Source organism: Solea senegalensis, linkage group LG10 (genome assembly GCF_019176455.1).
Source record: "Solea senegalensis isolate Sse05_10M linkage group LG10, IFAPA_SoseM_1, whole genome shotgun sequence".
Taxonomy (NCBI): domain Eukaryota; kingdom Metazoa; phylum Chordata; class Actinopteri; order Pleuronectiformes; family Soleidae; genus Solea; species Solea senegalensis.
The window spans coordinates 96992-124674 of record NC_058030.1 but is presented as its reverse complement, the minus strand read 5'-3'; the positions used below and the strand labels follow the sequence as shown (position 1 = coordinate 124674).

Here is a 27683-nt window from a genome sequence, read left to right as displayed (position 1 = left end):
AGTTGTGGCTATGTGTCCGAGTTGAGAGCAGCAGGAACAAGAGTAGGTTCCTCCTCAGTTTCTTCTCTCAGCGTCGTCACAGGTGAGTTCACCTCTTTGTCTTCCTTCTTCTGACTCTTAAACTATCTCTTCATTCGTCAGAGACTCAGAGTTTGTTTGTTTTTGACGTTTGTAAAGGGCAGTCGTGTCGCGTCAGCCCGTTGAATGGCTCCGGATACCGTCTCCTCCTCTTCTCGTGATGTTTAATATTATAAGTACACATATTGATGTAAATGTTTTGGGGGCTTCGTGAACAGACAGCCGGAGGTTCCGCCCCCTCCTCCTTCCTCCTCTTCCGCGGAAACCTGCTGGGGCTTCGCCTGAAATTGTCTCCGTGGTTCCCGTCTGCTGTGCAGGAAACGTCACGCAGCAGTAGTGGGGTGATGCTGTTTGTTCAGAGCTGTGTGTGTGTGTGTGCGTGTGTTTGTGTGTGTGTGTGTGTGTGTGCGCGCGCGCGCGTGTGCACACCTGCTTGCTTCACCTTACACACCTCCGTTCATCCACAGCCAAACCTCCTTCACTTTTTGGTCATTTTAAGACGCGCGCGCGCCAGCCTGAGGCTGTATACCAGGTACGAGTGTCTTTCCGGGTGTTTTTGAGAGTTATATTTTCCTGTTAATCTTTCGGCATATTGCATGGGCGCTGAAAACGTGTTTATTTGTAAGAAGTGGGAGTTTAAATTTCCCGTGTGGAAGCAGAACGATCTCACCTGACCGAGGATGTGTTTCTGTGTTTACACCAGTGGAGCAGGGGCGGGAGGAGACGGATGCAACAGCTTAAGTCTTAACTTAAGCGTTCACTTCAGTCTACGATATCTACGTCACATATTCACGTCTTTATCTCACTGTTAGACGGACTTTTCCAACAGGAAAGTGAAGTTTGTAAACCACTCACTCTCCCACACCAAAGCCCATAGTGAAAATCAGTGATTTTAGCTCTCGGGGACACAGGAGCTGCTGGTCTACTGCTGCCTCGTGTGGTCACTTTGTGTCACTGAGGTCAATCTGAATGAATGATTTTAAAAGTGACAAAATAAGACATGTGAACTTAGTGATGGAGGCAGCAGTGCATCAACAACTCCTGTGTGCTGTGATGTTAAAATCACCCATTGTCCATAGAGAAAATCATTGTGGACGGATGAATGGATGAAAGACTGTTAACACTTCCGAGGAAGCAGACTCTGCTGCTGTCATGGAGGTCATGAAGGTCACAAAGTAGAGGACAGATGTGTGTGCGTGTTGGTGTGTGATGTGATAATTGTTGCCAGTCACAGCTGATAAACACTGTTGTTGTTATTTAGCAGACAGAGTTTGAACCAGCAGCTCACTCGTATCTCTCTCTGCTGATGTTGTTATGGACAAGTGTGTGTGAATGTCCTGGAGGTGGGGTGGGGGGGTGTAGGTTATATAATGGTGTGTGTGTGAGCCTGCGTGTGTGCACAGAGGTTCCTCTTCCTGCTCATGGCAGCAGAAACATCCATGTACTGATGTCTGAGAAAGAGAGAGATTTTCTTTTAATCGTCTCTCCCACACCAAACCCCATAGAGAAAATCAGTGATTTTAACATCACAGCACACAGGAGTTGTTGATCCACTGCTGCCTCCATCACTGAGTTCAAACATGTTATTTTGTCACTTTGGCTTTTGTAATTGTTTGATCAGATTTACCACTGTATTTCAGTGACACAAAGTCACCACACGAGGCAGCAGTAGACCAGCAGCTCCTCTGTCCCCACCAGCTAAAATCACTGATTTTCTCTATGAGGTTTGGTGTGGGAGAGTGAGTGGTTTACAAAGTGTTGGAAAAGTCTGTCTCACAGTGAGATAAAGACGTGGACATGTTCTGTAGATATCGTAGACTTAAACTGACGTAGGTTTTATCAGCCAAGTCTTTCGTTAAGTGGCTAAAGTTTTGCCTCATGTCCCCATTGAATGTCGGTGTCAGTTTTTCATACAAACACATTTAAAAAAAACTGAACTATCCTTTTAGCATTTTATATGTGAGTGTGTGTGTGTGTTTTAGACTAATTTTGTTATAGCTGTGTGTTCGCTCGGAGCACAAAATGGTTCCCAGTGATAGGAGCTGAAACAGATCAACTCAAGGACGCGGGTGTGACACACACACACACACACACTGTGTGTGTGTAGATTCTGAGATCAGCCTGGGAAACTCAGTGTTTGAGTCAGCTGTCTCTCTCTCTCTTTATAAAGCTGTAATAAAACAGTTGTGTGCCTTTTTAAACAGATATGTTTTCAGGGTGCACTTTTCTGTCTTTGTGGTTTTCAGCCAGAGCATCTTCCTGTTGTTTTGCTCATCTGTTCTGACTTGCTGTGACATTGCAACATCGACTGCACTGACACTGCTCGTCCATGTTGTGAATCTGAAGCACACTCACAGATTTGTTTCATTTTAACACACTCTTTTTGTTGTCTTCATTCTCTTTTTTTTCTCTTGGTGAACTCGAAACTGATCTGCAGTGTTCCCACAGATGTAAGAGGATCTTGTCATCACACTAATGATGATTCAGCTTTTTTTTAAGTTTAGTTTTATGAGATACTAACATAATCAGTGTCTTGCATTCAGCTGATTGCGCTTTATGCCGGAGGCGGAGGTTCACGTTCAGTGAAAAACAAGAGAAATCTGATTTTAACCACTTCACAAAAGTCTACAATATCTACGTCACTTTTATCTTCACTGTAAGACAGACTTTTCCAAAAGGAAACTGAAGTTTATAAACCGCTTATAAACCGCCACAATACAATATTATCATGATATTTAAATCACAGTTCGATATTATCACAATGTTTAAGTCACAGTACTATATTATCACGATATCTAAGTCACGACACGATATTATCATGATTTTTAAGTCACAGTATGATGTTATTACGATATTTAAGTCACTTTACGATATCCTCACGATGTCTAAGCCACAATGTGATATTAAGATATCTAAGTCACAACATGATATTTAAGTCACATTATGATATTATCAAGATATCTAAGTTAGAAAGGATATTATCACGATATTTCAGCCACAATACAATTAAATCACAATATTTTAGTCACAATAGGATCACAATATTAAAGCCACAATACGATATGATCACAATATTTAAATCGCAGTATGATATCACAATATTTAAATCGCAGTATGATATCACAATATTTAAGTCACAATAGGTTATTATCATGATATCTAAGTCACAGTACGATATAATCACAGTATTTAAGTCCCAGTATGAGATTATCACAGTATTTAAGTCCCAGTATAAGATTATCACAATATTTATATCACAGTATGATATTATCACGATATTTAAGTCACAGCACGATATAATCACGGTATTTAAGTCACAGTAGGATATTATCACGATATTTAGGCCACGATACAGTCACGTTATTTAAGCCAGTGCGATATAATCATGAAATTTAAGTCACAGTATGAAATAATCACGATATTTAAGTCACAATACAATATAATCACGATATTTAAGCCACAATACGATATGATCACAATATTTAAGCCACAATACGATATGATCACAATATTTAAATCGCAGTATGATATCACAATATTTAAGTCACAATAGGTTATTATCACAATATCTAAGTCACAGTACGATATAATCACAGTGTTTAAGTCCCAGTATGAGTTTATCACGATATTTAAGTCACAATACAATATAATCCCGATATTTAAGCCACAATGCGATATAATCACGATATTTAAAGGGAACATATTATACCCTATTTCCCCCATTAAAATAGTTCCCTGGTGTCCTAATGACAGTGACATGCTTTGGTCAAAATACCATAAGTATGAAGCATCATAGCAGTTCAATAACCCTGCTAAACCCGCCCCTTTCAGAACGCTCGGTTTTCGTGCATGGTCCCTTTACATGCAAATGAGACAAAGGGAAACACACACCCACTTCTTCCAGGGGGTTTCTGATTTGTCCTCTTTACAGCGCTTTACAGCTCTATTCCTCTCCCCCTCCCTCCACTAGTTCTCTGACAATATCAACATGGCAGCGTGCGCAGAAAACAGCGAGAGTGCCGTCACAGGAAGAGACGTCCTACATAAGGATCGAGCCGAACAGTGCCGAACTGTAAATGAGTTAAAAACACTTATGAACAGCACTGCTGATCGCCACCGCTGATTGTAAGTGGCGCGCGGCGAGCTGAATAAACTGCATGTTGCTGTATCAGACCGGAGACTGTGCTCCGGAGACCTCACCACCGCTGACCAGCTCCGGTGCTCCGGCGAGCTGGCGATCAGCGGTGCTGTCCCTATGCCCCTAACTGATTTTCACAGAGAGTGCGGCACCGCTGATCGCCACCACTGACCAGCCCCGGTGCTCCGGGCAGTTTAGGCAGCGCGCCGTTGGCGATCAGCGGTGACACAGAGAGTGCAGCACCGCTGATCAGCGGTGGCGATCAGAGGTGGCGATCAGCGGTGACACAGAGAGTGCAGCACCGCTGATCAGCGGTGGCGATCAGAGGTGGCGATCAGCGGTGACACAGAGAGTGTAGCACTGCTGCACAGAGAGTGCAGCACCGCTGATCGCCACCGCTGATCGTCAGCGGCAAGCTGCATAAACAGCTGCTTTATGTGATTGTATCAGACTGAGTCTGTGCTCCGGTCATGGAGGACGTACTGAACAAATATGTTTAATTAGGACGTGTCAGAATGGTCAGTTATGAGCTCTGTGTGATCTTTTCTTAACAATTTGTGTGTTTGTACGTCGGTGAAATACGTCCCCTGACTAAATACGGCGACCGCTAGCCCCAGTCTGATGTGAAGTGGTGCAAACACACAAACACACATTTGCTGACTTTATCCGGCACATTAGCTTCATATATAAAATCCTCTGTAAAACACTGTGCTCCACTGTGCAGCCACAAACAGCACACTTGTCCCTCCGCGTTGACATAATACCGCTCTTCCTCCCTCGCCTGCACTCTCGCAGGGACAAGGTGGAGCTAAGGTGGAGCTCGCGAAGTAAACTTACTGGTGGGGCGGTAACATTCGCGGTGAAATGTGCATGCTGCCGTCATAAGCGCAGGGAATTCAACATCGAGCGTTTTATCGCCTATACTTCCACTAAGGGGGACCACGAAAACATGACTGAGTATTCTTTTTCCACACTTTGGCGACTGGTAGGGCCTCCAGAGTCCCAAATATCAGTATTAAAATGGTTAAAAAGTTGATTTTGCATAATATGTCCCCTTTAAGTCGCATTATGATATTATCACGATATTTAAGTCACAATACAATATAATCACGATCTTTAAGTCACAATACAATATAATCACGATATTTGAGCCATGATGCAATATAATCACGATATTTAAGTAACCAGTATGATATAATCACAATATTTAAGTCATGATACGATATTATTATCGTGATATTTCAGCCACAATACAATTAAATCACGATATATTAGTCACAGTACAATATTATCATGATATTTAGGCCACGATACGATATAGTCACGTTATTTAAGCCAGTGTGCTATAATCACGAAGTTTAAGTCACAGTACGATATAATGACGATATTTAAGCCACAGTACGATATAATCACGTTATTTAAACCACTGTGCGATATAATCACGATATTTAAGTCACAGTATGATATTATCACGATATATAAGTCATAGTACGATATAATCACAATATTTAAGTCACGGTATGATATTATCACGATGTTTAAGTCACAATACAATATTATCACGATATTTAAGCCACGATGCGATATAATCACGATATTTAAGTCGCATTATATTATCACGATATTTAAGTCACAATACAATATAATCACAATCTTTAAGCCATGATGCGATATAATCACGATATTCAAGTAACCAGTATGATATTATCACGATATTTATGTCACAATAGGTTATCATCACAATATTTAAGTCACAGTACAATATCACAATATTTCAGCGACAATAGATCACAATATTTAAGCCACGATACGATATAATCACAATATTTAAGTCATGATACGATATTATCACGATATGTTAGTCAAGACGCGATATTATAACAATATTTCAGCCACAATACAATTAAATCACGATATTTTTGTCACAGTACGATATTATCACGATATTTAGGCCACGATACAGTCACGTTATTTAAGCCAGTGCGATATAATCATGAAATTTAAGTCACAGTATGAAATAATCACGATATTTAAGTCACAATACAATATAATCACGATATTTAAGCCACAATACGATATGATCACAATATTTAAGCCACAATACGATATGATCACAATATTTAAATCGCAGTATGATATCACAATATTTAAGTCACAATAGGTTATTATCACAATATCTAAGTCACAGTACGATATAATCACAGTGTTTAAGTCCCAGTATGAGTTTATCACGATATTTAAGTCACAATACAATATAATCCCGATATTTAAGCCACAATGCGATATAATCACGATATTTAAAGGGGACATATTATACCCTATTTCCCCCAATAAAATAGTTCCCTGGTGTCCTAATGACAGTGACATGCTTTGGTCAAAATACCATAAGTATGAAGCATCATAGCAGTTCAATAACCCTGCTAAACCCGCCCCTTTCAGAACGCTCGGTTTTCGTGCATGGTCCCTTTACATGCAAATGAGACAAAGGGAAACACACACCCACTTCTTCCAGGGGGTTTCTGATTTGTCCTCTTTACAGCGCTTTACAGCTCTATTCCTCTCCCCCTCCCTCCACTAGTTCTCTGACAATATCAACATGGCAGCGTGCGCAGAAAACAGCGAGAGTGCCGTCACAGGAAGAGACGTCCTACATAAGGATCGAGCCGAACAGTGCCGAACTGTAAATCAAGTTAAAAACACTTATGAACAGCACTGCTGATCGCCACCGCTGATTGTAAGTGGCGCGCGGCGAGCTGAATAAACTGCATGTTGCTGTATCAGACCGGAGACTGTGCTCCGGAGACCTCACCACCGCTGACCAGCTCCGGTGCTCCGGCGAGCTGGCGATCAGCGGTGCTGTCCCTATGCCCCTAACTGATTTTCACAGAGAGTGCGCACCGCTGATCGCCACCACTGACCAGCCCCGGTGCTGTAGCACCGCTGCACAGAGAGTGCAGCACCGCTGCAAGCCGTTGGCGATCAGCGGTGACACAGAGAGTGCAGCACCGCTGATCAGCGGTGGCGATCAGAGGTGGCGATCAGCGGTGACACAGAGAGTGTAGCACTGCTGCACAGAGAGTGCAGCACCGCTGATCGCCACCGCTGATCGTCAGCGGCAAGCTGCATAAACAGCTGCTTTATGTGATTGTATCAGACTGAGTCTGTGCTCCGGTCATGGAGGACGTACTGAACAAATATGTTTAATTAGGACGTGTCAGAATGGTCAGTTATGAGCTCTGTGTGATCTTTTCTTAACAATTTGTGTGTTTGTACGTCGGTGAAATACGTCCCCTGACTAAATACGGCGACCGCTAGCCCCAGTCTGATGTGAAGTGGTGCAAACACACAAACACACATTTGCTGACTTTATCCGGCACATTAGCTTCATATATAAAATCCTCTGTAAAACACTGTGCTCCACTGTGCAGCCACAAACAGCACACTTGTCCCTCCGCGTTGACATAATACCGCTCTTCCTCCCTCGCCTGCACTCTCGCAGGGACAAGGTGGAGCTAAGGTGGAGCTCGCGAAGTAAACTTACTGGTGGGGCGGTAACATTCGCGGTGAAATGTGCATGCTGCCGTCATAAGCGCAGGGAATTCAACATCGAGCGTTTTATCGCCTATACTTCCACTAAGGGGGACCACGAAAACATGACTGAGTATTCTTTTTCCACACTTTGGCGACTGGTAGGGCCTCCAGAGTCCCAAATATCAGTATTAAAATGGTTAAAAAGTTGATTTTGCATAATATGTCCCCTTTAAGTCGCATTATGATATTATCACGATATTTAAGTCACAATACAATATAATCACGATCTTTAAGTCACAATACAATATAATCACGATATTTGAGCCATGATGCAATATAATCACGATATTTAAGTAACCAGTATGATATAATCACAATATTTAAGTCATGATACGATATTATTATCGTGATATTTCAGCCACAATACAATTAAATCACGATATATTAGTCACAGTACAATATTATCATGATATTTAGGCCACGATACGATATAGTCACGTTATTTAAGCCAGTGTGCTATAATCACGAAGTTTAAGTCACAGTACGATATAATGACGATATTTAAGCCACAGTACGATATAATCACGTTATTTAAACCACTGTGCGATATAATCACGATATTTAAGTCACAGTATGATATTATCACGATATATAAGTCATAGTACGATATAATCACAATATTTAAGTCACGGTATGATATTATCACGATGTTTAAGTCACAATACAATATTATCACGATATTTAAGCCACGATGCGATATAATCACGATATTTAAGTCGCATTATATTATCACGATATTTAAGTCACAATACAATATAATCACAATCTTTAAGCCATGATGCGATATAATCACGATATTCAAGTAACCAGTATGATATTATCACGATATTTATGTCACAATAGGTTATCATCACAATATTTAAGTCACAGTACAATATCACAATATTTCAGCGACAATAGATCACAATATTTAAGCCACGATACGATATAATCACAATATTTAAGTCATGATACGATATTATCACGATATCTTAGTCAAGACGCGATATTATAACAATATTTCAGCCACAATACAATTAAATCACGATATTTTTGTCACAGTACGATATTATCACGATATTTAGGCCACGATACAGTCACGTTATTTAAGCCAGTGCGATATAATCATGAAATTTAAGTCACAGTATGAAATAATCACGATATTTAAGTCACAGTACGATATATCACGATATTTAAGCCACAGTACGATATTATCACGAAATTTTAGTCACAGTATGAAATAATCACGATATTTAAGTCACGATGCGATTTAATCACGATATTTAAGCCACAGTACGATATAATCACGATATTTAAGTCACAGTATGATATAATCATGATATTCAAGTCACAGTATGATATAATCACGATATTTAAGTCACAGTACGATGTGATCACGATATTTAAGTCCAGTATGATATTATCACGATATTTCAGCCACAATACAATAAAATCACAATATTTTAGTCACATTGTATCGTGGCACACATATTATCACAAAATTTCAGCCATGATACGATCACGATATTTTAATTTTTATTTAATTTAATGTGACATACTGCAACATTGAATTTATTTTGTAAGAATAAACGCTTAAACCAAATATCGCATTGTTTTACGTAAAAATCATCCAACCTGTCGTGAATACTTTTGACAGGAAGTAGCTGCAGTTGAACAAATGAATTTTCTGGTCGTGACAAACATTTACTTGATGCTGCGTTCCATTTACATCACTACAAATGGAACACAGCAAGATTGTAAGAATCTCCTCTTCTCTCTTGTCCACAGATGCACTGGCTTTGTGAGCTCACCTGATGTCAGCGCCCTCAGGTGGTGTGAGGAGGGTCTGCAGAATCAAACCCCTCATGTTCATGCAGAGAGGAACCCCGTCGTTGAGCTAAAAGGAAGGGACTTGTTTCCGTCATGGAGGGCGTGGCCATGCAGAACCTCATAAACTTTGAAATTCCGTCAGAAGACGGTGCTCTGAGCGCCAACGCGGGTCACAACCAAGGCCGTGTGGACATTTTCTCTCCAGAGCCGGAGTCTTCTCTGGGAGTCCAACAGCAGTCGTCACTGCCAGAGCCAATGACACCATCCAAGCACAACTCTCACTACCAGCAGCACCACCCAGAGGACGAAGGAGGCAATGACAGCGACACCACAGAGTCTGCGGACAGCGAGGACGACATGGACCCGTCCTCTCACATGTGGGAGCTGAGAAGGTCGTCGTCTTCCTCTGTTCACAGCAGGGAGGACGCCGACGGCGACACGCTGGAGGGAAGACGCTTCATGAAGGTTTATGTGGAGAAGGTGTTTCATGGAAAGTAAGTATTTTTTATTTTTAAATTTAAAACTGCTGTGCCTGACTAGGGCTGGGTACCGAACTTGGGTACCCGAACCCGAACTTTCGGGTATCAAAACATGTTGTGTTTTCTGGTCCTAAGTTTCGATACCTTCAGAGTTAATCACGTGATCAAGATCTGATAATGCTGCTGGTGATTAGCTGTAACGTTACACATGGTTGCGGCGTGCAAGAAGAATACAACAGGGTTACGCCCACAGACCGGGTTCACGTGTATCTGTGTCGTTAACTACATGTAAGTGTGTTGTGAAGGGGCTAAAAATGCCACCGAGGTCCAAAGTGTGGCTCCCACTAAGGTCTGCAACACGACAAATTTAACGAAGCACCCGAACGCGCCCGGCATCGACCTCAGAGCAGGAAGTTGCTCAGTGTTTGAATGTAAGAAGAGCGGAGCGCAGACATCCTCCTCCTCTCAACCACAGCTCTACTGTGGATGTTACAGAGCCAGAACCATTTAAAATCTTCATCAATGACGAGTACAGAGTACTGACGGCGCTGTGTCGGGATTTCAACAGGTAAGTTTATGTGTTGTATGTTTGTTTACTGAAGTTAACGTTACTGCAGCGTAATATGTGTTTGAACACTAACTTAAGATATGAGTGTGTAGTTTTATGTTATGGCTATATAGCTAAACCTAACTAAATGAAAAGCTAACTGAATATAGACAGTAACTGATAAAGCTTAACCTGTTAAACAGCTCACTGTTATGTTTATCTTGTCCTCACAGTGACCTCTGACCCTGATGTGAGGCGGAGGACAAGGCCAGTCCTCCGAAAAGAAAATGAGTCAAGAAAAACAAGACGAGTGCCACAGTCACAACTTTATTGTTAAAGGTTTGTTACCCTTTTCTACAGTAGACGTGAGTAAACTGTTGCTATTGTTGACCAGTTAAGCCTAGATTATCTCAGATTATCTCAGCCTGGATTATGGTTTTTGAGTAATAATAATACAACCATGTTATTGTTATGTTTTGTGTTCTAATGTCGACATTGATTTTACCTCTGTAAGTTTCTGTGAGATCCTTAGTGAAAATGACTTGTCACTTGTTTGTAATTGTTCTTTTTGTGTAAAAAAAACTGCATTGAATGTAAAAATGTTTAACTGAAAAATAAAAACTAAGGATGGATTTGTACCATAATGTGTCATTTTCTTTTTTAGAAATGATATTATAAAACTGGTATCGGTATTGGTATTGGTACCGGTATCGACATTTTTTTACTGATACCCAGCCCTATGCCTGACTTATAGATGTTAACACATGTTAACTTGTAATCCACAAGTTAAACCTAACATTGGTGGAATAACCAGAGTTTAATGTCATGTTAGAGTTAAACTTGAAGTTACACTTGATGTTATCTGGATAACCAGAGTTAAACTTGATGTTATCTGGATAACCAGAGTTAAACTTCATGTTTTCTGGTAAACTTTATGTTATCTGGATAACCAGTTAAACTTGATGTTATCTGGATAACCAGTTAAACTTGATGTTATCTGGATAACCAGAGTTTGCTTATGTTATCTGGATAACCGAGTTAAACTTGATGTTATATGGATAACCAGAGTTAAACTTCATGTTTTCTGGTGATGTTATCTGGATACCAGTTTGATGTTATCTGGATAACCAAAGTTAAACTTGATGTTAGCTGGATAACCAGAGTTAAACTTGATGTTATCTGGATAACCAGAGTTAAACTTGATGTTATCTGGTGAACTTTATGTTATCTGGATAACCAGAGTTAAACTTGACGTTATCTGGATAACCAGAGTTAAACTTGATGTTACCTGGATAACCAGAGTTAAACTTGATGTTAGCTGGAGAAAGGTATATCCTGCTGTAGTTTATCCAAACACAGTGTGACTACAGCTGCCTTGTTTAGCTCAGCGCTAACACAGCTTTGATTTTCTATGTATAGTTATCGTTTTAGTATTTTTTTGCACTTTTTCATATTTATTTTCCGTAAACTGCTAAAAGAAGAAACGTTGAATTATTTTCAGACCTGACATCATTTTTACAGTGCACAACAGTTTCACAATCGTCAGATATTTGGTAAATAAAGGGCAGTTTTAGTGTTTTACGGCTGCTGTAAGTGACTTTTGTTTTCACAGAGCAGACTTTGACCAGGAAGAGAAGGCTCGTTTTGGAGAGCTGTGCACTGGAGAGAGCAGTAAAGCTCGCGAGTGGTTCGCCAAACACGTCAGTGCACAGGTGAGTGTGGAGAAATGACGAGACACCTTTACAGAGGTCACACCTGACAGCAATAATCCTGGCGAGCAGCACAAATAATCTCCGGTTGATGTTTCATGCTCACCTGTTAACTTGCAAATTTACTGAACGTAACATGAATGTCTTTTTGAGGTTAGCTCCGTTTAAAAGCATCGTTCAAGTTTGAAGCACTGACATAAAATGACTGACTCGTTCTCAGAACATGGCTGCTACCAGGAAAAAAAAAAGAAATTTTTAGCTACTCAACAAAAGACTCGGCAAATAAAATTAAAAAAACGATATGTTGAGAACATGTTCACGTCTTTATCTCTTAGTGATGGAGGTGTTGTGTGGTCACTGATTTTCTCTGTGGACTTTGGTGTGAGAGAGTGAGTGTTTCCTGTTGAAAAAGACATGAACACGTTCTTAAAGATATTGTAGACTTAAACTGACATTAAAAGACCCTGAAATATGGTTCTAACATTATCAGTTATTGTGATGACCCTGTTGTGTGTTATATGTTGTCTTTGTGTTGACGTTTAATGAACGTGTCTCTGTGTCTGTCTGTCTGTCCACAGCGCTGCCGCTCTACATGTGTGAGCGAGGCCACTTTCTACAGACTGGTCCAGTCGTTCGCCGTCGTTCTCTTCGAGTGAGTCACGTGTTTTTTTTCTGGCTTTCTTCTTCAGTGCAGTGCATCGTGTAGGGGGCGCTGTTGGCAACACACTTGCTTGCAATGGTGTTGTTTGTCTTTAGTCATATATATATAATCAGACAATCTATTTATGGACTTTGCTCCATAAATGCTGAGAAATATTGATCAGTTTTTCCTCACCCAGAAGCTGCTGTGGAGATCAGAATAGTTGGCAATCAATGAAGTCCTGGATTAATAATCTGTGAATTGATGAATGATCGTAAAACATGAAAAACACTTCTGACTGAGGTTAATTCTCCGTCCAGTAGGTGGCAGCAGACTCTCAGCCATGGGACTTTCCACCTCCTAGAGAACTATGTCAAGAAAACTGTGTTTGTTTTATGCTGTAACCGTGCGTCGAGACTTTTCATTTTCAATTTTGCCCGATAATTCTGTATCAGGCAATGATTATATCTTAAGATTCTTGTCTTAACCCACACACACATATATACTCGTGGGATGATGACTGAGCACATGTTGTGTTTGCAGATGTTACCAGATGGACGACTACAGTCCGGCCAAAAACCTCATGACCATGTGTTTCACCTACTACTACATTGGTAAGACCTGAATTCTTCTTCTCATGCCCTCAGGACACGACATGATGCTGGTTTTGCGTGTGTTTTAAATCCCTAACTCTTTTTAAAGAAGCAAATAACCTTTTATGAACTGAGCAAAAACAAAAATCAACCACACAAGGCAAGGACACCGTTTTGGACTTCCGGTGTGAGAGGACGCTGGCGTGTATGTCGCCGCTTCTCACTCCAAATTTAATTAGATTTTCTACTGTTTGTGTCTATGCCGTTTCTTCTGCCATTCTTACTTGGATTGTGGCTTCTGTCGTGACTTGGGGAAGTTTTGGATGATTTCCCTCAGCACTAGCGTTAGCCACCGACTGCTACTGTTCTTTCCGGAAGATAGGGAGGATCCAGCTCCTCGGAACTTCACAGACTCAACGCCAACTTCACACCAGACTCCGTTGTTGTTGTTAGATCTCTACGACTCCTCCGACGACCCCGGTACATTCACCTGGGCTCCCGGCACTGGTTGATTTATTCTGGTTCACCCATTTATTTATTCTGGAGTCACCTGAGTTCTGCGTGTCGTCATCACAACATACACCATGTGCGCACTAGATGGCTCCGCCCATTGTGCCGTGTTGACAGTTCCTCGCCTACCCACTCAGCCTCACCTATGGATAATACTCACACATTCATGCTGCTTAATGTACACTCTCTCAACAAACCTCTACTTCTTCATCATTTTGGAGCACAGGATTGACGTCCTCTGTTTGACAGAGACTTGGCAGAAAGAGCTGGACTTTTTTTGCATTAAATCAAGCCACTCCTCCAGGCTTTGTTTACCTACAGAAGTCTCGCACTGATGGTGGCGGTGAGGAACTGGCTGTTATCCACCGTGCCAACATCCAGATTAAAGGGGTCTTCATGCCTATTACCACCACATTTGAGAGTGTAGCGTTCTGGCTGGCAGTTCTCAGCTTCAGACTGTCCTCATTTACCGCCCACCCAAAGCTCCTGGCATGTTTTTATTTGAACTATCTGAGCTCCTGACACCTGTCTGTGCTATGTCCACATCCACACTCTTGCTGGGGGACTTTAAAGGGGACATATTATACCCTATTTCTCCAAGTTAAAATAGTTCCTATGTCTGTGACATGCTTTGGTCAAAATACCATAAGGATGAAGCACCGTAGCAGTTCAGTAACCCTGCCTGGTCCCTTTACATGCAAATGAGACACAGGTAAACACACCCACTTCGACACCGGCACGCTCATGTTACCATGACAACAGTTGAGCGTGAACCGTGGGAGAAACATGGCTGGTGGAGGAAACATTGCGGTTCAACCATATATGTTTGAACCAGAGTCCGACCCTGAACAAGAGGAAGCTACAGAAGAAGTTGTAGTATGTAGACTGCAACAGGACATGTCAGAATGGTCAGTTATGAGCTCTATTTGACCTTTTCCTAAAAATGTGTGTGTTTGTACGTCGGTTAAATACGGTCGCTGACTAAATATGGCGAGCACTGGCCACTGTTTGTGTAACTAACTCATTATAAAACTCTAGATTTGTTTCAGTAACTAGCATGCTACTCCTGTGTTCTCCACAGCAGTGGGAATGTAATAGCACTGTTTTTATTATTAATCTTCTGGTCAGTCCAGAATTGTACTGACCAAGGTTCACAACAGTCTGATGTGAAGTGGTGCGAACACACAAACACACGTAAACACACATACTGTATATCAGGCTTCATATATAAAATCCTCTGAGGCTGGAAGTTTGTGTAAAACACTGTGCTCCACTGTGCAGCCACCAACAGCACACTTGTCCCTCCACGTTGACATAATACCGCTCTTCCTCCCTCGCCTGCACTCTCGCATTTTATAGGGACATGGTGGAGCTAAGGTGGAGCTCTCGAAGTAAACTTACTGGTGGGTGGTAACATTCGCTGTGAAATACGCATTGTGTCGTCACAATGCGCAGGGAATTCAACATTGCGTGTTTTTATCTCCTATACTTACACTAAGGGGGACCACGAAAACATGACTGAGTCTTCGTTTTTCACACTTTGGTGACTGGTAGGGCCTCCAGAGTCCCAAATATAAGTATTAAAATGTTAAAAAGTTGATTTTGCATAATATTTTATATATATTTGACTCCGGCAGCTGCAAATTTGCCTCTGAGTTTCTGTCACTGCTGGATTGCTTCAACCCACAGCAAGGGTAACACACAACTCAACTGGCTTCCCTCTCACCAACCGTCAGTGCATTGACCTAGCTGTCTCTGTCCATCATGTAATCACCTTCAATGTTCCTGCTCACGTGCCTAGGCACCGCCCCAGGCGAACCATTACCTATATTAAGGCTGTCAGTGCACCGGCGTTGTCCAGTCTGATTGCCAATCTTGAACTTGGACTTGGATTGTCAGGTCCCAGCAAAACCACCCCAGGGCATTATTCTCCACCATTACCAGACTGCTTTCCCCTCGTACTGCCCCCCACCCCCCTGCTGACTCTGACCTGACTTGCTTCAAGTTCCAGGACTTTTTTTCAGGCTAAGGTTGAGTCTGTCCACCAACAGCTACAATCATCTCCCTCTACCTCCTGGGTGTCTCAGTCTCAGGATGTACCGTCCCTCCCGAACCGAGGTCTGATGACCTTGGTCTCCTCTCCGTTCCCGACACCTGCAGGCAAAGCTTTGGCAACAGGGCTTTCAGTGTCGCTGCTCCAACCTTCTGGAACTCACTCCCTCTGGCTGTTCACCAGGCACCAACTCTGGAGTCATTTAAATCTCTGTTGAAGCGACACTTGTTCCAGCAAGCTTTTGCCACATGATTGTTTGTTTGCTAGTGTTTGTGTTTTCTGGTTTTATTTTTTATCTGTTCACAACTGTACAGCGACCTTGGGTTTCGTGAAAGGTGCTTTATAAATCCAAGTTGTTATTATTATTATTATTATTATTATTATTGTTCACACAATCAAAAATACACATATTGCACGGGCTTGGAGTCGCTGTCCTTCTGGAACTCCTTCCCCAAATCTGACAAACGTTAGAAACTTACAATTAAGACTTTATAGTGTATTTTACAGTGTATTTTAGTGTATTAACAGTGTTTTTAGTCTATTTTACACTGTATTTTAGTGTATTTTACACTTTATATTAGTGTATTTACACTTTATTTTACAGTCTATTTACCGTGTTTTAGTTTGTTTTACAGTGTATTTACACTGTATTTTAGTGTATTAACACTTTATTTTAGTGTATTTACACTTTATTTTACAGTCTATTTACCGTGTTTTAGTTTATTTTACAGTGTATTTACACTTTATTTTACAGTGTATTTATAGTATTTTAGTTTATTTTCACTTTATTTTACAGTCTATTTACCGCGTTTTAGTTATTTTAGAGTGTATTTACACTTTATTTTACAGTCTATTTTACAGTGTATTTATAGATTCAAGATTCAAGATTCAAAGTGTTTATTGTCATATGCACAGTAAAGAAACACGTTTCCCTGTACAATGAAATTCTTACTTTGCTGTCCACTCAAAAACACCAGTGTATTTTAGTTTATTTTAGTTTATTTTACAGTGTCAGTCAGTCATCATCTACCACTTTATCCTCCACCAGAGGGTTGCGGGGGGTGCTGTGCTGTATCTCAGCTACATCGGGCGATAGGCGGGGTACACCCTGGACAGTTTGCCAGTCCATCGCAGGGTCACACACAGATAAAGACAAACAACCATTCACTCTCACACTCACTCCTACGGTCAACTTAGAGTGTCCAATTTACCTAATCCCCACATTGCATGTTTTTGGACTGTGGGAGGAAGCCGGAGAACCCGGAGAGAACCCACGCACAAACGGGGAGAACATGCAAACTCCATGCAGAAAGGCCCTTGTTCCAACCGGGGCTCGAACCCGGGTCTTCTCGCTGCAAGGCGAGAGTGCTAACCACTACCCCACCATGTGCCCCTTTTACAGGGTATTTTAGTTTATTTTACAGTGTATTTACAGTTTATTTTAGTCTATTTTACAGTATATTTTACAGTGTATTTTAGTTTATTTTACAGTCTATTTTACAGTGCATTTTACAGTGTATTTACCACATTTTTTCAAAACACCACATGATGAGGATTTCACCCCCTGAGGAAAAGTTCTGTTTTCGTAAAGTGATGCTGCCACTTTACCCTGTTGTTAGGTCGTGTTTCCTGTCTGTAAACTGTCTCACAGTGAGATAAAGACGTGAACATGTTCTTAAAAATATCGTAGACTTTAATTACGTGGCTAAATTCTTTTTTTCTTCACATCTTTTTAGGAAAGTGTCCACCGTCTCCGTCACAGCTGCTAGACCGCGGCGTCCCTCCCGCTGGTATGGACTTGTATCTCAACAAGGCCAACTCCTGGCTATCGGGGACGAAGGACGCTGCCGTCGGCCTTCTCAAAAACACGTCCAAGACTGACGTCAAAGGTTTCTTCGGAGGCTTGGAGAGCAAGCTCAGGAGCTCAACAGCTCAGAAGACGGGGTGAGAAAACATCCAGTCTTTGATGAATCATTTAAATGTGCATCAGTATATCTGTCTATGTGAGTGATGATGGTCTCTGTGATGTTCGGTGTTCCTGTCATCCAGCCGACAAAGAAAACACCTTCTTCTCACCTGTACACAACTCTTACTCGAGAATTGGCTTCTTTCTCACCAACAGCTCAATTCTATCAGACATCACAGACACTTAATACATTATTATTATTAGATGATCCAAACTTCAACATCAAATACTTTAGAAAAGAGTGGTTAATATTTCTGGGAACAAACAGCCTGCCAGGAACACCACCAGGTGTCCTCTGGGAGGCAGCAAAAGCAGTTATGAGGGGTAGAATCATCAATCATTGAAAACTTACTAGAATCAGAATTACAGCATAAAATAAAAACATTAGAGACCGCTTATGTGACATCCCAACATGTGCACTTGCTGAACAGTATAAGAAAATTAAAACTCAAATTAAACAAAACAATAGAAAGAAAAACACAGTTCTAACTGGAGAGATTACGCTTGGAAAACATTGAACAATAACAATTACTGGATTAATAACAATAAATCCAGTAAATACCTAGCTAACCAACTTAAATTAAACAAAGAAAAAACAACTATCCACTCCATAAAAGACTCGGTAAACTAACCCATGCACCGGAAGAAATAAATAACATTTTTAGACATTTCTATAAAAACTTATACTCAAACAATAACTCATCTGGTACAGACATAAACACATTTTTAAACTGCATCGATCTACCAAAACTTAATAATGAACAGGTTAAGTCCCATATCACAATAGCTGAACTAAATGAGGCCCTACACCATATGCCAAACAGGAAAGCCTCAGGACCAGACGGATTCCCAGTGGAATTCTACAAAACAGTCTGGTCCATACTAGCACCAACATTCTATAAAATGATAATAAAAAAGTAACACACAAAAGTACTCCCCACACACATAAATACAGCACATATCTGTCTCCGCCTCAAACCTGAGAAACACCCGTCACTCCCATCCAGCTATCGCCCCATCTCACTCAAAAACGCCTTCATAATCCACCCAGATCAGACAGGATTCATAAATATTAATACATTTAGAGCAGCAGTGGTTTCACTAGATGCAGAAAAAGCATTCGATAGAGTAAACTGGAAATTCCTACTGCAAAAAGTCTCATGTTGTCCATGTTTTGTTTTGTCGAGTATGTTCTAGTATTTTGTTCTAGTCTATTTTGTATCATTTCAATTGTTCAATGTTTCTTACCCATTCACTACCATTGATATTGCCGTCCACCTCTCTCTCTCTCCCCCCCCTTGCCTCCCCCCTGTCTGTCCACTCCCTTAAAACAAATAAATAAAAATAAAAACACTGCAGCAAATATGTCTGACACCACGGCATGCAGTGAACTACATTACATGTCCTAGTACTGGGCAGGACAGTTTAAAAAAATAAATAAAAAAAGTATATCTATACAGTGGGTACGGAAAGTATTCAGACCCCTTTAAATTTTCTAAAATCAAAAAAGTTCATTTTATTTCTCATTAATGTACACTCAGCACCACATCTTGACAGAAAAAAAAACAGAAATGTAGAAATGTGTGCAAATGTATTAAAAAAGAAGAACTGAAATATCACATGGTCATAAGTATTCAGAGCCTTTGCTCAGTATTGAGTAGAAGCTCCTTTTGAGCTAGTACAGCCATGAGTCTTCTTGGGAATGATGCAACAAGTTCTTCACACCTGGATTTGGGGATCCTCTGCCATTCTTCCTTGCAGATCCTCTCCAGTTCTGTCAGGTTGGATGGTGAACGTTGGTGGACAGCTATTTTCAGGTCTCTCCAGAGATGCTCAATTGGGTTTAGGTCAGGGCTCTGGCTGGGCCAGTCAAGAATGGTCACAGAGTTGTTCCGAAGCCACTCCTTCGTTATTTTAGCTGTGTGCTTAGGGTCATTGTCTTGTTGGAAAGTGAACCTTAGCCCAGACTGAGGTCCTGAGCACTCTGGAAGAGGTTTTCTTCCAGGATATCTCTGTACTTGGCCACATTCATCTTTCCTTCAATTGCAACCAGTCGTACTGTCCCTGCAGCTGAAAAACAACCCCATAGCATGATGCTGCCACCACCATGTTTCACTGTTGAGATTGTATTAGGCAGGTGATGAGCAGTGTCTGGTTTTCTCCACACATACCGCTTAGAATTAACACCAAAAAGTTCAATCTTGGTCTCATCAGACCAGAGAATCTCATTTCTCACAGTCAGGGAGTCCTTCATGTGTTTCTTGGCAAACTCTCTGCGGGCTTTCATATGTCTTGCACTGAGGAGAGGATTCTTGCCATAAAGCCCTGACTGGTGGAGGGCTGCAGTGATAGTTGACTTTGTGGAACTTTCTCCCATCTCCCTACTGCATCTCTGGAGCTCAGCCACAGTGATCTTTGGGTTCTTCTTTACCTCTCTCACCAAGGCTCTTCTCCCACGATTGCTCAGTTTGACGGCCAGGTCTAGGAAGAGTTCTGGTCGTCCCAAACTAAGGATTATGGAGACCACTGTGCTCTTAGGAACCTTGAGTGCTGCAGAAAATCTTTTGTAACCATGGCCTGATCTGTGCCTTGCCACAATTCGGTCTCTGAGCTCCTTGGGCAGTTCCTTTGACCTCATGATTCTCATTTGCTCTGACATGCACTGTGAGCTGTAAGGTCTTATAAAGACAGGTGTGTGCCTTTCCTTATCAAGTCCAATCAGTTTAATTAAACACAGCTGGACTCCAATGAAGGAGCAGGACCATCTCAAGGACAATCAGAAGAAATGGACAGCATGTGAGTTAAATATGAGTGTCACAGCAAAGGGTCTGAATACTTATGACCATGTGATATTTCACTTTTTCTTTTTTAATAAATTTGCAAACATTTCTACATTTCTGTTTGTTTTCTGTCAAGATGTGGTGCTGACTGTACATTAATGAGAAATAAAATGAACTTTTTTGATTTTAGCAAATGGCTGCAATGAAACAAAGACTGAAACATTTAAAGGGGTCTGAATACTTTCCGTACCCACTGTATATCTGTCTATTCTCTGTGCTGTGTTCCTCTTTCCAGAGAAGGAGAAAGTCCAACTGAGATGAAGCCCATTTCTCCAGGTAAGGTGAACACATTTAATTTGGTGTGTAGAAACATGTGGAGTGGTGTGAGTGTCTGTCATGTTTCTGTCCTCCTCCACAGTGTCTGAGGCTGCAGAGGGGAAGAGAGGGGAGAAAGTTTACCTGTACACACACCTGAAGCAGCAGCCCATCTGGTAAATTCAGAGTTCAGAGAACCACTGGTCTAATGACTCCGGTCAAAGGTTCTGGTCTGAGAATGAAAGAATCACAGACACATCACCTTTATTGGATTCATTATTTTTAAGCAACTCCAAATGTCATTATTAAAAATGCATTCATTTCCACATAAAATCTACACTCTCTGCATCTTAAGTGCCAAAAGTGTCCCCTCCGTATAAACTGCTATTTTTTCACTTTGATTCAGGGCTGCAACAACTTCTCGATTCATTGATCATATATTTATTTTCATTTTTTTTTTAAATAATTACTTCTACAATTTAATTAAATTAATTAATAAAATCTACACTCTCTCCGTATAAACTGCTATTGAAGTTTCAGTTAGGGCTGCGACAACTAATCCATTATTTTTTTAATAATAAAAAACAATTTCTGGGATTTTTCAGCTTGTTCAATGTGAATATTTTCTGGTTTCTTTGCTTCATTAAACCAAGGAATCATTTTTAGTTTGTGGACAAAAACGTTTGACGTTTTCCAGGTTTGACAAACACTGATCAACTTTTTCTGAACCAAACGACTCAGCGATTAATGGGAAAAATAATGGACAGATGAGTGGGTTATGATAATAGTCATCAGTTTTAGTCCTGCAACCACATTCTCAAACAGACCAACGCAGAATTTTGTACAGTCCAATTCCAAGTGAACAAATGCCATGTTCAATAATAAAAACATGCCTTAATCGTCATCTTCCCGCCCTCAGGCACACGCTCAGATTCTGGAACGCTGCTTTCTTTGACGCCGTTCACTGCGAGCGGAGGAAACGGTCGCCGACCACCAGGTGAGTGTGGACCAGTCACATTCTGCTCTGTGTGTTTGGACTGTGGGTAAAAAGAAAGAAGGTTTGAGATGGTCTGTGGATGCTCTGCTGGTTTCTCTTCCTCTTTTCTTTCTCTCCTCTTCTTCACTTCTTCTTTGCTGTTGCTGTTCTGCATGTTGACTTTGTCTCCTTGTGCCTCGCTGCCGGGCAGGAGAACGAAGGATGAAGAGAAAGACGAGAGGTCTGTCCTTCTTTTTGTCTGCTGCCTTCAAAAGGAAAAAGAAAATAGGAAAATGAAATGATGCGAAGGCAGAGAGGAGGAGGAGGAGGAGGAGGAGAATGGCAGAGCCTCTGCAGCATTTAAACACCTGGGGCCTGTTTCAGAAAGCAGGTTCAACAAACTCTGAGTTAAAACCTTAACTCTAGGTTGACCAACTGAGTTGGTTAAGCGTGTGCGTTGGGAATGAAAAAAGCCATCATCAATGGAGCTCTGATACTATGATTCACCATGGCAACGTGTAAACAAAGCGCACAGCCTCCATTTGAATCCAGTCGAGCAGAAATAATAACACATGACAATGACCATGACATATATGTGAAGAGACGAGTTAATAAATGAACACTGTTACATTTTATACAGCGTAATCCACTCATTCATCATTTAACAGACTTTACTTTCATTAATGGATGTTGAGAGGCTGCAGTCCTACCATTATGTTACATTTGATTTGATTTTTATTCAGCTGTAACCTGACGAGACAAACTGAAGATGAGAATATGGATCAAACTGAGAAAACATAGTTTACTTGTATAATGATAAAGTCCAACTGAAGTGTCTTTGTTCAAACTGACTCACTTTTTTTGACTCTATTTTACATTAAAACATTTTGCTCAACACTATTTCATGACCATATTTCCACGTGTAAATATAAACGCAGTCACTGCTGTCAAACATTAAGATTTCAAAAAGTTAAAGTGTTTCCAGCTGCATCAGAAATATTCACATCATCATGATGTGATCTATGACAGGAACAGTTCACATGATGTCTACAGTACAGGGAGTGTCTACAGTGATGATGAGCCTACAGTAACAATCTTAATGTCACACAGTCACAGTGTTGGTGTGAACTACGGGGGAGTCAGCCCTCTCACCCCCCTAATGAGACATGAGCTCCCCTGGAAACATGATTTGTGAGATTTTGGGGGCGTCTCTGAAATTTTGGCAAAATATATTTTTTTGATTAAGATGTGATGTGTGTGTGTGGAGGTGTGGACGTATAGGCGTGTCATAATGGATGTGTTAAGTTGAGTGTGTACTTGTTTTTACTGTAGTGAAGATGTAACCTAAACCGTGTTGTGTTGTGCTGAGGCGAGTGGAGCTGGTGGAACAAGTACGCCACAAGTCCTGGCTCTGCACAAGCGTCCGTCCCACAACAACCCCCACCCCAAAACCTATAGGTATAGTTTGCACACTGGAAGTAACATGTGATTGGGATTTCAATGTTTTGAAAGACGTAAATGTCATTAATTCTGCAGTTGAACGCGCGCTGATACGTGTTCTGATATCGACTATGAATGAGGAAATGACACGAGTGTCAGACAGCTGCTTCAGGCTCAGCAGGAGGAGGAGACACAGAAACTCAGGGTTTGCTGAAGAAAACCTGCCAGTGAGCAGGTTAGGTTCATGGAGTATGTTGCCGGGGTAACTGACTCAGTGTTAAACTGAACTGGCTTTGTGAAACTGAAAAACCCTCATCTCAGGGTTAACTAACTCAGAGTTTTCACTAAACCTGCTTTCTGAAACGGGCCCCTGGAGAATAGAAGAAGAGATGGTTTGAACTGAAGTTTGTAAACCACTCACTCTCCCACACCAAACCCCATAGAGAAAATAAGTGATTTTAGCTGCTGGGGACACAGGAGCTGCTGGTCCTCTGCTGCCTCGTGTGGTCACTTTGTGTCACTGACATCAATCTGAATCAAACATTGTCTTTTTATTTTAATAAAGACATTTCATTTGAAAGATGATTTTAGAATAATGAACTTTGAAAAAAAAAAGATCTGATCTGAAGTTTCGAAATTTCCGAGGTTTAAAATTATAATTAAAAGTGATTAACCTGGTGGATATTTGATGATTATGTAACATCAATCATTGCTTCTTGTGAATCATTTGTGAATGAGCTAGTGGTTGTGTTTTGCTGCTGCTGCTGCTGCTGCTGCTGCTGCTGCTGCTGATGGTGATGGTTGTTGTGATTTAAGTCTGTGTTTTTGTCTCGTTTGACATGGTCTCTTTCACTCTTTGCATCGCATTGCAACATGGAACCATTGACGTCTGAATCTGACTTTTCTTCTTGTTTCTTCTTCGCTGCAGGGAGAAGTGGTGTCACATGACGCAGGAGGAGCGAGACGACAGCTCCAAGATCGACGAGAACATCGCGTTCGGTCAGCTGGGGTGAGGACGCCGCCGCCATGTCGCGGAGTTAGAGATGAGACGATATACGATATTAGTTTCAGTCGATCGTGGTGAATTTCTTTTATCATAACAGTCCTGAATGGAGGAAAAATCATTATCAATTAACGGGAGTGACTTAAAATCACAGTCCTAGTGATTTATTTTGAAGGGCCACAAGGGGGAGCTGCATCTTTCCAGTCATTCCAGGACTGATTTATTAGGGCCCGAGCCTATTGTTCCTGTTGAGATTATTATTTTTGAGCGGGTTACCACACATAATAAAAACTCTTGAAAACTCTCACAGTGGTTGGGTCGCAAACAATGCCTGCTCGTAGACCCAGGGCTCTATAGCGCCCCCAGAAGTCGGGTCACGGTCAGACAAAAGCCGACGGATCAGGTGAATTTGGTGAATGTGTTGGGCTCACTCCAAAGTTTCTTGAGAAATATTTTTGGGAATTTTTGATGCGAGAGAAAGTGGCCAAAATTGTGTTAATTGCTCATAGCACATAGTTATTCCGATCTTAACCAAACTTCCTAAACTTGTTGCTCTCATGATTCCAAACAAATTTCTAATGTACTTCTATTAGCTCCGCCCACCCAGAAGTCGGCCATTTTGGAAAAACAAATATATTTGAACAAACTGGTCCTAACATGTTTGAGCTAGACGCATCAAACTCTGTCCATGTGTTGTCGACAAGTTAATGATTAAAAGTCGTCAAAGGATTTTCTCCATGTCGAAAGGTGTTTTTAAAAAAGCCCTCCGACAAAGTTGACATTAAAATGGCAGGAAAACTACTTTAAAATTCCACTTTTTGAAAGTTTGAACGTAAACAGAACTACGTGAGATTTCTCACAATCATCGGATATGACGAATTGCGTGGGGCGAGGGCCCTTTCGTGTACAAAAGTTCAACACAAAATCTGAATCCTTTACTAGCGTGTTTGGTAACTGTACGTGTTTTTGCAACTTCTTCGTTTCATGTGAAAAAGAGTTTGATAACTTTGGCCAAACGTTTTTGTAACTTTGCAACATTTGACTCCACCTTTTGGTCTCGCTCAGCATTTTTAGGAATTTTTGAAGCTTCTTAAAAAACACTTTTTTTTAAAAAAAAAAAAGTGTGACATTACCTACATGTTTTTTGTAACATTCAACATGTGTTTTTCTGACATTAGAATATTTCGTCATTTTTGGACACACCAGTAAAATGTTTGAGCAATTTTTTTGGTTTCATATCCAAAAAATGAGCTCACTTTGCCCAAACCTTTGTAACTTTACAACATTTTCGTGGCTTCCAGAAAGACAAAATTACTTGGTTACATATTTTTTGAAACATTTGTTTTTAGTGTCACAAGAAAGTGTACTATGAGTAACTTGTTTTGTTATGTTATAATATTTTTGTAAAATTGGTAACACAGTGATGTGTTGCGTTTTTTACCGACCTTTAAATTCCAGCACTTTTCATTCTTTGTAACTAACATTTGTAAAAAGAAATTAACATTAGTTCAATTTTAAAAGTGTCAAAAACATGTTTTTGCAACGTTACTTTGTAACTTTAATTAAATTAAATTGGTATTATACTCATTTTATTGTCATGTTGTTAACATGTTTTTTTAACATTTGCCACTAAAAAAAACAAAAAAAGTTTGGATTATGTCGGCCATATTTGTTTGTGTCATTACTAACATGGATTCATGTGTTTCCGCAGTATCTGTGAGCTTTGGTCTTGTGTTGTTTTTGATAACTCTGGACTCACACTGTGTGTGTTTTCAGGACGTTCACTCACAACATGTTAGCGTTTGGTCTCAGTAAGAAGCTGTGTAACGACTTCCTGAAGAAACAGGCCATCATCGGAAACCTCAACCAAGGTCAATCTTTTTGGTTTTTTCACCAGTTCATTCAGAGTTTAATTCTCACTTAAAAAACCCAAAACATTGAATAAAAACCACATCAGTGATTTTTCGAATATGCTAATGTTGGTGTAGTTCATGTTGAAGTGTGGTTCTTCTGACACAAAGTCAAAGCTGACGCTCACTATCAATGATGACTCTCACACACCAAACCTCATAGAGAAAATCAGTGATTTTACCTGGCGGGGACACAGGAGCTGCTGGTCCTCTGCTGCCTCGTGTGGTCACTTTGTGTCACTGAGGTCAATCTGAACAAAGGATTTTTAATGCCAAACTGTAAAAATTGGACATTTGAACTTAGTGATGGAGGCAGCAGTGGATCAACAGCTCCTGTGAGCTGTGATGTTAAAATCACTGAGTTTCTCTATGGACTTTGGTGTGGGAGAGTGAGTGGTTTACAAACTTGGGTTTCCTGTTTTTAAACTGTTTGCCTGGCAACACTGCTAATTTCTAATTGTCTACAATATTTTAAGAACATCTTCATATATTTGTCTCCCAACAACTCTCCCACACCAAACCTAATAGAGAAAATGAGTGATTTTAACATCACACACACAGGAGTAGTTGATGCACTGATACACCTACCACACGAGGCAGCAGAGGACCAGCAGCTCCTTTGTTTTGTGATGTTAAAATCAGTGATTTTCTCTATGGGCTTTGGTGTAAGAGAGTGAGTGGTTTACAAATGTCAGTTTCCTGTTGGTAATGTCTGTATAACAGTGAAGATAAAGACGTGAACGTGTGACGTAGATATCGTACCCTTAGACTGACGTAGAAGTCTTTTGTTGAGTGGCTATAATATAAGTACTGACTCAGTGTCAGGACCTGGACTGTCCCTTTAATTCACATAACTCATACTGTAACTAATAACTTGTGTGTGTGTGTGTGTGTGTGTGTGTGTGTTTTGCAGAACAGTACAAGTTACTGAGTGACCACATAGAGAAGATGGCGGCTGAGTGAGGGAGTGCGAGGACAACGGTCACATGACACGTTACAGTTTCCATGGAGGAGAAACAACCAACAACCACAAAAACTGAACTGAACTGTGTCATAGTCGTAGCAGCAATAATCAACATCATCATCATCATCAATATCATCATCAATATGGTCAATATCATCCTTATCATTGATATCATCAATATG

The 27683-nt window shown here is 40.8% G+C and overlaps 1 protein-coding gene across 2 annotated transcripts; it reads left to right on the top strand.

Moving 5' to 3' along the window:
* On the top strand, positions 1 to 27683 carry kiaa0513 (KIAA0513 ortholog). 2 transcript variants are annotated; one of them, XM_044036539.1, is made up of 13 exons: positions 1 to 82; positions 9575 to 10110; positions 12255 to 12354; positions 12930 to 13003; positions 13535 to 13605; positions 17884 to 18091; positions 21189 to 21229; positions 21312 to 21384; positions 22128 to 22205; positions 22396 to 22425; positions 24553 to 24633; positions 26404 to 26498; positions 27451 to 27683. In XM_044036539.1, the coding sequence occupies exons 2-13, from the start codon at positions 9710 to 9712 to the stop codon at positions 27498 to 27500; spliced, it is 1302 nt and encodes a 433-aa protein (XP_043892474.1). In that variant the 5' UTR covers positions 1 to 82; positions 9575 to 9709; the 3' UTR covers positions 27501 to 27683. The 2 variants fall into 2 exon arrangements, with proteins under 2 accessions (XP_043892474.1, XP_043892475.1); XM_044036540.1 differs by lacking the exon at positions 22396 to 22425 and having other exon boundaries at positions 27451 to 27682.

Coding starts and splice junctions, on each gene's coding strand:
- kiaa0513 (XM_044036539.1), top strand. CDS start 9,710: ATGGAGGGCGTGGCCATGCAGAACCTCATAAACTTTGAAATTCCGTCA. Junction 22,206..22,395: donor AAACGGTCGCCGACCACCAG/GTGAGTGTGGAC, acceptor GCTGCCGGGCAG/GAGAACGAAGGATGAAGAGA. Junction 22,426..24,552: donor GATGAAGAGAAAGACGAGAG/GTCTGTCCTTCT, acceptor TCTTCGCTGCAG/GGAGAAGTGGTGTCACATGA.